General features: G+C 39.9%; 1 protein-coding gene across 3 annotated transcripts in view; it reads left to right on the top strand.

The window, feature by feature from the left end:
- Positions 1–16,163, top strand: part of MAP3K20 (mitogen-activated protein kinase kinase kinase 20) — a 92,265-nt gene that overhangs the window by 54,174 nt on the left and 21,928 nt on the right. For 2 of the 3 annotated variants that reach the window (XM_074829134.1, XM_074829133.1), the window contains exons 11-12: positions 4,532–4,667; positions 16,080–16,124. In XM_074829134.1, the coding sequence (XP_074685235.1) occupies positions 4,532–4,667; positions 16,080–16,124 (181 nt within the window). Of the gene's footprint in view, positions 1–4,531; positions 4,668–9,008; positions 14,060–16,079; positions 16,125–16,163 lie in introns of those variants that run through there. The other variant, XM_074829135.1, reaches the window with a different exon arrangement.

Below are 16,163 nucleotides of genomic sequence, written 5' to 3' on the forward strand. Positions count from 1 at the left end.
GAGCAAGTACTCAAACTTAGGAAAAATAACTGCTTAAAGTTTGCCAATACAGCAGCATAAAAGCTGTACTAGTTGACATTTGGTAACATTAAACTTCTTTTAGTAAATTGATTCATTTCTTGGAGTGTGACTTGGGTAGCCCAAGTATTTCTCACAAATCATATTTTGATGCACCTAAATTGCTCAGGTGAGGAATGGCTAACAAGGTGTTAATGAAAAGCCCTGTAGAAACAAGTTCTTTGGCACAATTAAGTCATGGAAAAACTTCTTACTATGGAGACTCATGTTAAAGGTAAATTTAGTTTGTTGGGGGTTTTTTTAATAATAAATAACTTGGAGACAAAGAAATATGAGAGAGAAAATACGAATTCATGATGGGGCATGATTTGCCTGAAAGCAAAGATGGTTTCTGAATTAAGCCAAAAAGAAAACACAAAGTGCAGAAAGAGTACAAGTTGTGTGGGGACTTGTTCAGAAGCTGGGTAAGAGGGGCACTCTCTTACCTGAATTCTGGCAACGCCTGCCTTTGCTGATGGAAAAGACATGCCTGTATGGAGACACTCATGAAGGTTAAGCCAAATTAACAGAAAGTATGCAAAAAAATGTGCAAGTTAAAGCAGATGAAAGATTTGTATGCATAAAGTGATCCCAAGGAATAAACTAAAACAGACCAAAACCATTTCTGAGGACAGTTGCACAAAAGTTTAATATATTTTAACTTCTGCATTGAGAAGTCTTTGCTTTTACTCATTGCTTTATTTTTTAAAATATTTTTTATCCCATAGTGATTTGCAAAGAGATAGTTGAACCAGCAATAGGGAAAGAATGAGATGCAATACCAAGAAATAGGGAATTTTAATGAAGCCTGGCTATCAGAGCCCTGGAGAAGGGTGGGCTTAGGAAAAGCGAAGGTTATGCTTGTTCCTTTGAGGGACCTCCAAATTAGTGATCCAGATACTGAACTTTCACAGGAATACTGCACTTACCAAAGCATATCAAAGCTCAGACAAGCTGGATTACATTTTTTCCCACTCTTAAAAAAAGGCAAGGTGAGATTCTTTTTGTATAGACTCGTGCAAAAAATGCATCTGTAGCAAAGAGTAACCAGTCTTCAACGTCTCTGGCTGGTGTGAAAACTGGGAGTGGGCTGAGGCTGTACATGACCTGGGCCTGTTGGACAGGACATGGACCTGCTAGAGTGAGTCCAGGGGAGGATCACAAAGATGATTGGGGGCTGGAGCACCTCTCCTGTGAAGACAGGCTGAGAGAGTTGGGGTTGTTCAGCCTGGAGAAGAGAAGGCTCCAGGGAGACCTTAGAGCAGCCTTCTAGTACCTAAAGGGCATCTACAAGAAAGCTGGAAGAGGGACTTTTTACAAGGGCATGTAGTGTGATAGGACAAGGGGTAATGGCTTTAAACTGAAAGAGGGTAGATTTAGGTTAGATACAAGGAAAAAATTCTTTCCTGTGAGGGTGGTGAGGCACTGGAACAGGTTGCCCAGAGAAGCTGTGGCTGCCCCCTCCCTGGCAGTGTTCAAGGCCAGGTTGGATGGGGCTTTGAGCAACCTGGAAGTGGAAGGTGTCCTTGTCCATGGCAGGGGGGTTGGAACTAGATGATCTTTAAGGTCCCTTCCAACCCAAACCATTCTGTGATTCTACAACTGGGAGGGGTGATAAGACGAATGGCACTTTGACCTACCTTTAATGTGGTCTTATTTGCAACATTTACTGGTCTTGATGTTTATATGAATAATACATTTTAATCTGCCTGTTCTGTCATTTCCTTAAATAATTCAGTATCTTATTTCCTAACTGTTCCACACTTCACATTTTTATTATTTAATCAAATAGGGGCACTGTCTTATGACTAAGTCGCACAGGTCTGCCTTATGTTTAAGTTCATATTCTGTGATCTTTTTTGAGCTGTTTCTCAAGTCACTTTTATTACAGAGGGAAAAAATTACTATGGAAGTAATGATGTTCCATTTCAGTGAGATACCACATTTGTCTGTGTTTAGTCATATATACTAGCTACATTTCTCCTTCCATCCTCTCCCCACGAGTGGCTGTTCTAATGATTAAAATAGTCTATTAGTGATACTTAGTGTATCAGTAGCAATTCAAGACATATAAACAAATGTCAGTCATTGTTTTTAATCTGCGACTGTTTATCATTATAGTTTCTAATAATACAGTATACATTCTTCAGTGTCACAGAATGAGAGTATTCTAGAAAAGCCAGTAAACTCAGACTGCAGAACTACAGAAGCAAACAAATCCACATGCCCTACCATGTATAATGTTTCAAGCTGCTTCATTTATGAAGTAAGACTCATTAACTGGGCAATGTACGGTAGCTTTCTCTTTAATTACAGTTTTATTATACAGTAGAATTATTTTTCAGAATGCAACTGTTTTCGCAGACTGACCTTTTATTATAAGAGAAGTTTCTGTCTAATGAAGAGAGCTAATTACAGCACAAAATAGACTTTTGACATATAAAAAGCTATTGTTACCAGGACTTTCCTAGTGCAGAATGTTATTTAAAAGATAACTTAATTTACATATTTTAAAAATTACAGAGTTGCTTATAAGTAGCAGTGATGTTGAGAGACAAACTAAGAAAAGCAGCGCTTGCAGCTATCCTCAAATTGCTCTGTAATTCCCGCAGTAGATTGCATAGTATATGTTGCACCTGACAGAAAGGGTTTATGATAGGGAAACGAATGTTTGCAGAGGAGTCACTTTATGACCTTCCATCCAGTGCTTTTATTTTTGTTCCTTTATTGTCTCTTTACTAGTATGTGTGACCACTTCCCACCCAGCACAGACATCAGCCTTGACCTTTGCATGCCTAAATATGAGAGAAAATTTTGCTTGAAATCTTGAAGCATAATAATCGTGAGGGGCATTTGTTCTGACCACCACATCGAACAGCTCACTCAGCAGGTTTTAAGTGTGATAAATGCCCTTGCCCCAGGTGGCTGATTTTTGCAGTAGAATTAAGTGTGGTAGTAGAGTTTGCTAGTTATTCCAGCTCTGAATCCTTTCACTATACTTTGTAAGCATTACTCTCTGACAGAGATGTCTTATTAAAATATGAAATCTATAAGATCTGGAGTATTTAAATTATTTCTTTTACTTAAACAGGCTATTTGGGTGTGGATTTTCCCACATTGAGACCCTGAACTCCTTTAGGCTGATACTGGAGAAAATCTTAATCATTCCATGCTAGGACAGGAGGTTTACAGGAAGAATTTTTTTTTTTTCCCCAGATAGAAAGACAACTCTGGTAGTCTTTTTATTTTCTTTTTGAAAACATCAGAAGGAGCAGATTTTGTTTGCAGTGTGTTTACAAAGGCAAAACGTTGTGAAAGCTTGAGCAGAAGATTTGGCATTGCAGAGTCCCAGTAGCTACAGCTCTGTTTAGGATCTCTGTCTCCTTAGGAGCGCGCTCTCTCTAGGAGGAAAAGGAAATGCTGTGATTCACTCTTTCCACAATGTGAATGGGAAACAGTTGAAGTAATAGTCTGGACACGGGTGGCAGGCAGTGCACAGTCTCCCAAACAGTCACAGAAACAGTTTGTTAAATGCAAATACAACCTCTGGCACAAATTGGAGGTTTTTCTTTGGTTATCTCACAAGCAAAAAATGTGGCTGAATTTAGTGACAGAATTATTTTTCTGTACCTTCTAGTATACGCCCGTGCATTTGTAGCGCAAAACTTGTTAAACTCTTTCCCAAGAGCAGTTCAGGTCATGTGTTTAAAAGGTACTGTCCATCAGAAGGCACGTCAAAGGAAACCACTGTAAGGGATGAGGTACATGCAATGCAACTCGATAAAGACAGTATCTGAAGCTTCTTGGAGTAGTGCCTTCATTCCTGCCTTTCTTATTTTTCACACCTTTGCATATATGGTGAGAAGCAGAGAAGAGTAAACCAAATTCTTTTATTAACTGTTCCTAACTTGAGAAGCTTGTATTTGTAACCATGTGCAGGGCTGGGATATATCATGGTGTTTATTCTTGCTCTTATATCTTCACCTAGAGAAACAGGAAGGTAGGTGGGACAAACACCCCAGTGCTATTTCTGTGTATTTTGAGTGTAAGTCCAAATAATATTTATAGCCAAGTTATAAACCCAGGCAAATGGGCTTCTTAGACTGCCCATCTTGTGTTGTTAGTGATTGTCCTGTTAACAGTTCCTAATGCAGTTTCTTTATGGATAAGATCATGTTTCATGATGTTGAGGGAAAAGACAGCATTTTAGCTTTTAAAATGTTGTTATTCTATGGCATTTTACTCTTCTAAATGTTACTTTTCTTCAACTGAAGGTATTATGGTTATTCTCAAGTATAAATATTGCCAGCTTTTCTTAAAGCTCTGAAAGGCTTTGCATTTGGTAATTAAATGAACTGCTTGAGTTAGTATTGTACTTTTCAGCCTTTCACATTTAATTAATATTCAGGTGGGAATTATGAACAATTTATATCTGTCAGGAAAAGACAAGACGTAACAAATTGTCTCCGTGCAGATGTGAAATTGAGGCAACCTTAGAGAGACTAAAGAAACTGGAGCGTGATCTAAGCTTTAAAGAGCAGGAACTAAAGGAACGGGAGCGACGTTTGAGGATGTGGGAGCAGAAGTTAACCGAACAGTCCAATACTCCTGTAAGTAGACAATAATTCAACCTTTCATCTTACTTCAGAAAGCATTTGGAGCTTTGTCTATGCAAATCCAAAGACACACCAAGAAAATAGTGCCCCTGTTTTCTTTAGTTGTTCCTTTGGGCCTATTAAAGTTTTATTACATAACTGTGAATAACTATACTGCTTTTAAAAATTTCATCTAATACATCAATTATCAGATATTGCTGATAGTTCATATTGCGCCATGGGGACTTAAGTAGTTCCCATTGATTTAATTACAGTTCTCAGCTTTAAAAGTTGATTGCATTCAATAAATTAATTTTTAAACTAGTAAGTTGTTTACTTTAATGGATGCAGGATTTGATCTTAAATGTAAGAATCATTTGTTTCTTGCAGAAGAAGGCTTGAGAAACCTATGTAGATTTTTTTTTTTGTTCTGTTCTTTGAGAAGAAGCAAATTTCCATTCTGTGAAAAAGGGGGTCAAAATTTGAAGTGTTAATTTAGGGCTTTGTTCGTAATTATAGTTAACATACTTGTACTGGCCAGTTATTAGCTGTTAGGATTGCTGCATTTCTATGAATAAATTGAGCAAAAAAACTTCCTTGGATTATCTTGAATTTCTTAACGAAATATAATTGCTCTTGACTACTGATTGGCAGAGGGAGGACCACAGGGTTAGTGCATGGCTAGACATATTACAACAGAATTGTTGTTAAGAAAAATACCGCATTACCTGCTTGTTTTTAAAGCACTAGCCAAAACAAATACCAAATTGAGATTGCAGTAGCATATGATTTTTCTTATGCACAATTTTATCCTACTTATAACCTTGATTCTGGCCAGACCTATTTACATACAACTTGTTTTTAAGGCATAGCTTATTGCTATTGTTTGAATGAAGTTGCATTCGTGTGCCAGCTGTGAACATGCAGTAATGAAATCATGAAGAATGAATGTTTTCCTATGTGCAGATACTGTATGTTCTCAGTAGACATCTGTAAGCCTGCTCTAACGCTTGCAAACTTCCAGTAACTGAGCTGTGGGCCATCATCTATCCTGAGCACAGCATGAGACACAGCCTTAATGAGCAAATCTTTTCACAAGCAAGGCCCTAGGGTTTTTTATGCTGTACTTGCTTATGACTTCTACTTTTCACTTAGAGCTGGCATTGCTGAAAGAATAAAGCATTGTGTTAAGGCCTATTGTGCTAAGCATGAACTATCTTTCTGCATAACATTAACCCAACTCTCCTATTGCATTTAAATGCAATTTCTTCTAATAGAGAAATATAGGTTTGTTTTTTCCATAGATCTTTAGTGAACTGTTACACGGAACAGCTTTTAAAAAAAGCCCTTTTGTTGGAAAAAAATTGACATACTGGCAAAAATTGGCTTGTTCAAGCAGGATTGTTTTTTTTTCATAGCAAATGCAGTTCTACAAGGCACTGGTTACAAATACAACTATAATTTAAATTTATAGCTGTAAATCATTTGCAAAATATCCCTAGGCATTCTGCTTGCAAGCTGTAATCCTTGAAGTCAACTGTCTGTCTCCCTCCCTTGGTTCAGGGTATGTCTGCTCAGCAGTATCAAACTGGAGGATTGCAACAGGGAGGTGCACTGCTCCATTTTAAACTACCCTGGCTGTAAAAACAGTAGTAAAGATTTGGCAACCAGAGATAATAATGCAGCTTAGGGTGCCCACTAGGCTTATACCTGGTTCTTAACCAACACTAGGTCTTGTTGTGTCTTAGCTGGTACTGTCATCTCTGCTCTACGCTCTGCAGTCACTTCTTCGTTTTGCTCTGCAGCAAAGACCAGAGGCCAGCAGATACTATTAAACTGGCATGCACAAGGAGAAACTCAAACCAAGTGAAAGAACAGGGAAGCTGTCTCTGCCACTTGATTCTCCAGTTTTTTAGGGTTGGTAGAAGCGTCATCCTGCATGGTAGGTGGCTACGAGTGGCAGGCTGCTCCTACTCCAAAGAATAAAGTATATAGCTTTACAAACATCAGCATGAAAGAAGGATGAGGTCAATCTTTAGAAAGACTTCTGTGAAAGTAGTGTTTCTCCCTGCTCTTGTTTTGACTCTGTTTCTGCTGTGTCATATACAACAGACACCTTTGAGGCTGATCTCTGCAAATTCCCTTTGCCCAGATTTCCAAGAGCATCTTGCACAAGGGAACCTGGAACCTTTTGGAGGACTAAACTATGTCCACAGCTGTAGTGAAATGAGAGAGTTCTTTTGAAAGAGGACCTGACTTAAGAAGGGATTGTATGTAGCTAAGCTAAAGCTCATATTTAGAGGAAGATAGCGAGCAAGATGTGAAATCCAGATACACACCTGTGGTGCCATGCACTTGCAGGTGGTCATTTAAGAACAATGGCTTGTGCAGAGATTGGGGATCCCAGCCATCTATAAAAGTATCTTCATGATAATTATCATATGCAGTGTCACTCCAAAGGCAGGTCCTGTCGCAAAGAGCTCCTAAGTTCTCCAGATAACGAGATGTCAAAATATGGAGGAAGTAAGGTGATTATAACTTGCAGAATGAGCCACAGTTATGGCCCATTTGCAGGTTACCCACTGCATTGCATAAATGCTGACCAAGAAATGTGTTTTAGAGGAAAGCTGTTTTGCAGCTTTGTTGATTTTTATAGGGAATTCTTCCCATATACCAGGAGATGCTTTTCCATGGATCTAAAGTAACTAAAAGTCCAATAGCCAATGGAAGAACTGCCTAGCACTGAATCGTGTGTGCTGGGCATCGCATTTCTCTGGCTAGAGCTTGTTTTTAAAATATGCCTTCTCTTTATCAGTAGGAGCTTTTGGTGTCCTTGATCCAAGTAGCACTCTGATGATGGTGTAATTGTGTTTTCCTGTACAGCCAGGTGTACAGAAGCTTAGCTGCAGGTTCTTTCATCATTTAGCCATAGGATACACAAAGAGTATTTAGGGCATCCCATCTCCCCAACTTCTTAATTTTATTTTAATTTCTTAAACCATGATCACTAACTTTTGTGAACCACAACATGAATAGAAAGCCTGTGTGAGTAGGGAAAACTCGAGAGGAACAAAAGATAGATAACTGTCCTTTTTAATGATAGGCAATTTGTCAGTGTAAGTGGTTTTGCCAAGAAATGGACACTCTTTGAGCAGTCTGGCCGTGAAGCCTTCTGTGTTACAGACCAGGGTATCACCACAATCATCTCTGTAACCTGTTGTGACCAACTGGTGTTGACTTTTCAGTTGGTTTTCCAATTAGGTTAAAAAAGACGTGGAAAACCATGAATTTTGGATAGGTAGTTTTGCAAACAGCTTTGGAAAAAAAGGCCAGTTCAGGTGTTCACAGAGAGCTCCCTTGCTGTTGCTTTGGTAGGTAGTTTAATTTGGGATGAAACTCCTGAGTTTTTACTCCCTGTGGAGAACAGGCAAGCATGTCATAGAAGTTACTAACCTGACCACTCTGAAGAGGCATTAATCATTGTTTAGCTGGAGAGGGCATATTTCATTTGTTATTACAAACAGACTGGGTCAGGAAAATGCCATTATCTGTAGGTGAAGATTAAATCAGTAGAGATTTAATATGATGTACAACCAAATAGCAGATATCTATTGATATTGCTGAAAAAAAAAGGGGAAAAAAAAAAAAGCAACCAGCTGAAGAAGCTGACCAGCCGACCAAACAGCCCCTCTTCCCCTGCCTGCTCCTCCCTGGGACAGCTTCCAGAAGCAAGGTGCTGGTGCGGGCGGGAGGCCAGTTCCCGTGTCCTTTACGTTGGTGAGAGGCTTGTTTCTGATTGCGGCCGTCGCAGGGTGACCCCTTCCTCTCCTTTTGAGCATATGCTCAAAATCAGTCTTTGCACAAATAATACTGCTGCTGTTATTTCTGGTATTAAGAGGGCTGCTTTTTCTGCACCAAACTTCAGGAGCTCATTTGGGTTCTCTGATCTTAATGTGATCTGTTCTTCAATCCTGAAAGGTTCAATTAAGCAACTCACTCAGACTTCTGTTGTACCCGCATTGCCTTAGGAGCCAGTCCGCCTGGCTGGGAAATGTCACATTCTGTTTTACGCTGTACAAAATGAAGGATTGAAGAGTTTAAACCTTCTTTTTTCATGAAAGCTCTGCTACCTGTGGTTCTTGCCATGCGACTCAGTGATTTTGCACTTTTGTTTAAGAACAATGACCCCAGAATGAAGCTGTCTGGTTTAATGAATTCTTACCTGATCTTCATGTTTAGATTCACTAATCGTTGTGCTTTCTGTTGATTGCCAACTAATCTGGTGGTGTCATTTTTCTTGATTTTTAAATTGGTTCTAACTTTCACTTTTGCTCTGTCCTTTCCTCCTTTAAATAGTTTTTCTTACCTCTTGCTGCAAGAATGTCTGAGGAGTCTTACTTTGAATCTAAAACAGAGGAGTCAAACAGTGCAGAGATGTCATGTCAGATCACAGCAACAAGTAACGGGGAGGTAGCTGGCATGAACCAAAGTCTGAAGGCCTTGATGATGACGGGCTTTGGGGATATCTTCTCTCTGAACCAAGCAGGATCTGTCCTGCATTCTGGAATGCAGATAAACATGCAAGCCAAAAAGAATTCTTCTAAAACCACCTCTATGAGAAAAGGAAAGAAAATCAACATGGCTTTGGGTTTCAGTGAATTCGACTGGTCAGATGACGATGATGATGATGATTATTTTGATGACACAGATGATAGCAGCGAATGAAACCAGTTATAGAATTAACCCTGAAATCGGTTTTAGCAAAGCAAACCAATAAAGTTTTAGAACAAGAATCCTGTCAGTTTGGTCTGTTTAAATCCTGTAAAAGAAAAAAAAAAAAAAAAGTGAGACCTTTTCCAGGCTGAGCATGTTTGTGTGTAGAAAGACATGTTGTTTTTGTTTAGATTGTGCTGACTTATTTCTGCTTTGATTAAATTTGGAACTAAACTTTCCAAACTAATTATTATTTTAAGAACCATGATTATATCTATAATTCTTGATGCCTGATTACAGAAACTATGGCTTGATAACCTTAAGATCTGAAAACATTTGGGGAAACTTCAATGCCTTTAATGCCATTAATGTACTTCAAATTTTTCATTTGTGTTTTTTGCCATTTCCCTTACCCCTTTAATTGTCAATCATATGGATATACTTGCACTTCCAGATTTGCTATTCTCTACGATCCATTCTTTCTTACTGTTGCAGTGAAGGGATTTCTGTGTTTCTAATTTAAAGCCTTTTTCAAGGCAGCATTGTGGGAAGTCACAAGTACGTTTCTAGGAAGAGAGAGGCTGGGTTGAGGGGAAGAGAGGGGTTAGTTAAATACACAGTTTAAAAACCAAATAGCAGCAGAATCCAGATAATTCCTATTAGTAGATGATTTGTATAAATGTTCTTTTTTCCCTCACGTGTATGTGCATGTGTATATAATTCACTCTAGCAAAGCGAACTGCAATCACACCTCTGCATCTATTATCAGATATTGTGATCTAGAAGCTAATTTTCAGTTATGTTGATGTAAATGCAGGAAGCCTCATTAACTTTAATGGACTTATTCTTGTACCTGAGAGTAAAAAACCGGTGTTAGTAAATTTGGATTCTGTTGCATCTCCTAAAACGTATGTCCTTATGAAAGGACAAAGAGAAGCCTCAATGACATTTCAGCTTGGGCCCTACTACTGTGGCTTACGTGAAATTCTCCATGATGTTGGTAACGTGAGGAATATTTACTAGTCTCTGCGTACTTGTTTTTTGCAGCTAAATCACTTTTAAAGTATTGCCACTGCTGTTATGACTTACCGTAAAACTCAGTGTGTAACAATCTGCTGCAATAATTGCCTGCCAGGCACTTACGTTGAGAGCAGCGAGTATGTTTCTCCTGATGACCCCTTTAGTGGTGATGCAGAAGGAGGGAGGGAAACCAGTGCAAACACAAATGCAGGTTAGAAAAGAAGATGTTGTAAAATATTTGCCCAAGAAAGAAGGGCAGCATTTCAAAAGAAAAACATTGCTGTCTAGTTCAGCTGTAGTGGGAATAAGCCATCAAAATTCCATTCTCAATTACTGAAGGGGTTTCTTTTATGAAAACTTCTGTTTTTGAGTGGCTTCTTTAATTATAGGCTTGCCTGTTACACGGCTCTAACCTACATATTATGGTGAGTGTTTTTGTAGATAGCTTAGAGAAAAATGGATACATTAGATAACAGCAGGCCTGAAATCATTACATGTTCACTCAACAAAAGAGAAAGTTCTTTGAAGGAGTTTTTCTAGTGTGACAAGTGGGCACCTCTTTGGGTTGTGAGAGAGAATTGTTTTATCCTTAAGCATCAGCACTGGTCTAGTAACCTGCAAGGCAGCAAGTGCTGTGCTTTGAGCTAGCCTACTCCACTCTGTTTGCACAGGATTAGACCCTCCAAGATGCTTAATTTCTGTAGGACATCATTCCACATTCCACCTTCTTCCTAACAGTTGCAAATTCATTGGCTTGAAGTTAACCCTCTTGTATCAGGAAGCTTTTCTCATAACAGAATTGTAATTTAAATGATGTAATAAGTTTGCAGAGTATCCCAAGGAGAAACTTGCTCCTTCGGCACAGGTAGGGATGGCTTCTTAGGTCCATCAAAGCAACCTCCTTTTAGGGAGAAAAAGGGACATTGAAGGGCAAATTATTAAATGGAAATAAGAGCAAATAGGCTGTTTCCAGTGCAGATTTGTACTATTTTTGTAAGTCTACGTCTGCTAACACCCACAGCAATGATACTATTTTTGTAACTGCCACTTTGCACCCAGGAAAATTTGATGGATTTGTGTAATCTAATATGTGCACTTTAGATCTTAAGATGTGTGTCATTGTGCATAAATTACTGTACCACATAAGCAATATAGGGTTGTACAGCTTTAACTGAAAATGAAATTTGGTTCAGTACATTTAGTATTCAAAAAAACCCAAAAAATCTGTCCCTAGCATTGGTGTTTTGCACTTTTCTAGCATCTGACAATCTTAGAGCACTTCATGCACATTTATATTTGCATGAGTTTTAACTGAATTCATAAATTCACTCTTTAATCTTTACAGAAGTAAATGTAGTCCTCAAGTAGTATGATACAGGGTTTCATAATTGCAAAATCACAAGATTTAAGTCTGTCTTCAAGGTTTTGTTCTTAGCCAGGTATGTAACTTATTTCAGCAAAATACCATCAGAATTTGGTAGCATGCTCATAGGAATTTCCGCTATCTACTTAGTTCCAGTATTTTTTAATGAAACAAAGATAGATTCCCCCCCCCCCTTCCCATTTCTTTCCCCATACATTATTTGTCAAAGCAAATTAAGCTATATTAAAGAAAAATTTAAGCTCTTGTAAAACTTGCCTGTGCGTTCAAAGTAGCAGAGGTTGTCTCTGAATTGTAGAGAAGGTGATAACTTAAACAGACTCTTCTGATGCAGTTCCCTTGAGATAGTGTTATACTTAGGATATTGGCTATGCTTGTTAAAAAAATAATGGTATTGTTTGCATTTTTACTTTCCTGTGATGACTTTCATACCAGATGTCTCCAGTTTACAAGCCGGAAATCATATGTGAGAATCAAACTGTGTTGTTTCTGCCTCTGGTATGCTTCTCACTAGATAAAGGTTTTGAAAGTGGCTCTGGTGGGCAGGTATTTTGGTTGGAGGTCAGAGTATTTCATCTTCCATACCTGATTTTGCTCTGAAGTGCAGCCCCATCTGTTTTCTACCTGTACCATCACCAGGGTATATAGATCCCCCAACAGTCCACAGCCACATAGTGTGTCAGGTGATGAAAGCATTAACCAAACCCAGAAGGTTTTCCTCTGGCTGCTCTGGGCTGTGAGCAAAGCCACCAAAAACCTTCCCATGCCTTGTACACCTCTCAGCTCACTAATCCCCACCAGGCCTTTTGGGATCCCAGTTTTCTACCTTCCATAAAGCCCTGGAGGTATTTGCGGTAAAGTAATATTGCTGCATTTGGTGGAGGGGAAAGGCAAGAACCAGGCCTGAACTTCTCATTTTTATCAGGCTGTTGTATTGTCAACATCGACTTAGATGGGTAAATGGCCTGAGAGAATAAGTGAGGATTGGCTTTTGGCATGCTTAAAGATACAGGGTGAGCTGGGACCAAGACAGGATGTCCAACTCCCAACTCCCTTTCTTTTCCTTCAGCAGTGGGGAAAAAATGGAAGGGGGAATTTATAGAGGAAAACTTTTGATCTAGTCATTTTTGTGACAGTCACACCACTAATTCCTTGGGGTAACAAATGTCCTAAGGTACGGTGTGTAGGTGTGCTGCACCCCCAGCCACCTGTGTGCTGCCAGACGTGGAGTTTGTCCCCTCCAGGCAGGAAGGGCTTCCAGGAGGAAGGCGCAGGTCTGGTGCAGCTCTTTGTCACACAGTCATGTTCTTGTCTTGACATTTGTTTATTGTTCCAGCGGTTTTGTTAGATGTTGATTCCCTTTCTTTTTGTTAAATACCTGATGCAATAATGATTTATATTGCTGTCAGCAGTAGCAGTAAATCCATAGTGTGCATATAGCTGTTAAGTATTCAGCTGCGTTACTGTGTGTCTTTAGTACTGTAGTTCCTTTTTCTGTAATCAGGCAGCTTTTACAGGCTTTTAATAAGACCTCTAACTTGACAGAGGTTTTAACTACAGTCCTAGGTAGAACATTCAGGTAGAAAAGTAAGTTCATTTAGTAATTTTCACAGCCCTTAAAATGCACTGGTAGGAATCTGGAGGAGAGACCTTTCCCTTTTCCCCCAGACTTCGACTTAGTGTACACTGTAAAATCTGCACAGAGATTTCTGATGTGTGAAGATTTAATTTTAAAAGTGTAGAACCAACAATCTTTAAACATTTTATATTGTGTGCTAAATATTCATATGCCTTTTAAAGTCAGATATAGTCCACTGCATTTCTTGCTTTTGCACTACTGAAGAAGTTTTGTACTGAATACTAGGAGTCAATGCTACTTACACTTCAGGTGTGAACCGATGAAATTTGAATAGAAAATATTTTCACAGTGTTAGAAAACTTAATTTTCCCTTCTGAAAAAACAAAGCTGAGCACAAAGCCTGTGCCAAAACTCTTGTGCTGTAAACTGAATATATCATTTGTGTGGAACATGCGATGTTACACTTCTGTGTGGTAAAACCTTGCAGCGTCAGTTATTCTCTTTATTGCACTTGACATATGATGTCTTGTTTTATTCACACTGTGGATTTGATTTTCCAGTGTAAAACCAAAGCAAACAAACAAAAAGAAATCATGCAATGTATTCAATTTCCTCAATTGGTGTCATAAACTTTCTTTTGATGTGAACTTTTTCCTTTGCTTCTCTTTGTTCCAAACTTCTATTTTGCAATAAACATTTTGACAGTAAATTTTATGCATCTGTGTCCCTGTGTAAAATGCTGGTGTTTCAAGAGGTTCCTTATTGTCTGCTGGTTTAAGTCACTTTTTGTATTGCTCACTGTGTGACATTTCTCCTTTATTCTCCCATCTTTTTTTTTAATTAAATAATATAGAACATATTCTGCCACTGGTTATATTTAAACATGGGAAAAGCTGAAAAAAATCCATTGTGCAACTAAAAATGCAATATTGGACTTATGCGGTAAATGATCATTGTACAAATTGTTGTGCCGGGCTCCTCCCGCAGTACCAGCTGGTTTGACTATAAGTACCTGCAAAAGGCATGACCCACTGCCTTCCTAAGGACGTTTACAATTGCCACTTGCCCTCCCTTGTGCTCAGGTGTTGCCTCCAGCACTACTTTTGCCCCACAGCGTCCTGCCCAGGCTGCAGGTGGCTGTTAGCATAGGGAATGCCTGACTAACAGCAGGTAGGTTGAGAAGATTGGCTGGAAGTATGGTGTAGTAGAGAGAAAAAGTCAGGAAGGTCTCTTTTTCTCTGGCAGACACATCTTCCCTCTGCTACTTTGCCCTGATGCCTTTGGCTCCATCCCCTTTGGGGAAGTAGTGGGCAAAGGGATGGGTTTGAGGGTCCACTAGGTCCTCCTCACAGAGGTGGCTTCAGCTGGTCTCATGGGTGGTTTGTGGACAGCAAGGTTTGGCTGAGACACTGGTGGAGGAGGCGGAAGAGGATCTGAAGAGTCCTCAGAGTGAGGTGGGCAGTGAGAAGTGATAGATGTGGAGGCAGAAGTCAAGGGGTGTTGGGCAGTCACAAGTTGTTCGATGGGAATTTCACATGGAGGCTGCAAAGGGTGTTTCACCGGGATGGCTTACAGCTGTGGGAGGATTACACTAGAGCCTGGTCTTATGCCTGGAGAGGCAGGAGTTCAGCTGGAGGCAGGCAGGGGTGAGTGCCTCAGGGGTGGGAGGGGCATGCTTGACCTGGGGGTGGGGGCTGGAGAGCTGCTGCATGGCAGGGCTCTCTGGAGGAGGTAACAAAGCCTTGGGGGCTCGTGGGTAACTGAGCTGAGTCTCTCATAAATCAGTGTTATGTACATCGAATAAGTTTGCAACTACACCATGGTATTGAGCCTTTGGGAGACACTGCCAGTCTAAATATATAACATACCAATTAATGGTAACCCTTTAGCTGGATAAAAACGCCAAGAAGGTGAAGCTTGGGATACCATACGCTTGAATGAGTGAAACGGCAATCGGTATTACAGTGACATCTCCTCCTGTGCCAGTTTTCAAGTCAGCCCAGAATTTCACTTAGCACAGCCATTCTCCTGTGCATCCTCCATGGTTTCCTTGTGCCTCAAGAGCTAACACCATCTTACGTACAACAAAGCGTGCCCCATGTGTGCTGCAGCGCTGGAGGAGGCTGGGAAGTGCTGCGCTCCCCCAGCCTCAGGGGAGCAGTTACAAAGCATTGGCAAAAACCAAAGGAGACTTGTCTGTACAGGAAGACTAGCCACAGTGGCCCGACTGTAAATTCTGCTTTCACTGCTGCCTAGTGATAGTTTTCCTTCCTTTTGCAGAAAATACCCATAATTTGGGAGAGAGTTGTAATCACAGCGTTATTTTCATTGCAGAAATCAGGTGGTACCAAAGCTGTAGCAAAAGCTAAAGCCGTCCCATAGTGTCAAAGCTGAGAGGGGAGGCAGCTAGAGAATCCCTCACCATCAGATGGTTTACTTTTGCTTCCTAAATTGTTTCTATTGGAGATCTGCTGATAGTTTTATCTACGTATCTTATGTAGTTTTACCTACATAAAGTGATGGCATCGATTTAGCGCTGCCACCCTGCTGTTGGAGCCAGCCCGTGGTCAGTGTGAATCCAGGGGTTTAGTATGTCAGTATGAAAGTTGCAGCCTGAAGTCCTGTCCTTTGCAGGGGAAAGGGAACTGAATAAAATCAGCCACCAGAGTAAAATTTGGGTGGAGGGGCAGAAATGGTCAGACAGTTTTCTTTTCAATTCATATCTCTCACACAGTTGCTGCCCTCCTTTGATATTTGTGCATGGACTGAAGAAGATGTGGTGAGTATTTTGTGTTAATGTGGTCAACGTTGCACTGCT

The sequence above is a fragment of the Strix aluco genome, chromosome 6 (assembly GCF_031877795.1).
Source record: "Strix aluco isolate bStrAlu1 chromosome 6, bStrAlu1.hap1, whole genome shotgun sequence".
Classification (NCBI taxonomy): Eukaryota; Metazoa; Chordata; class Aves; order Strigiformes; family Strigidae; genus Strix; species Strix aluco.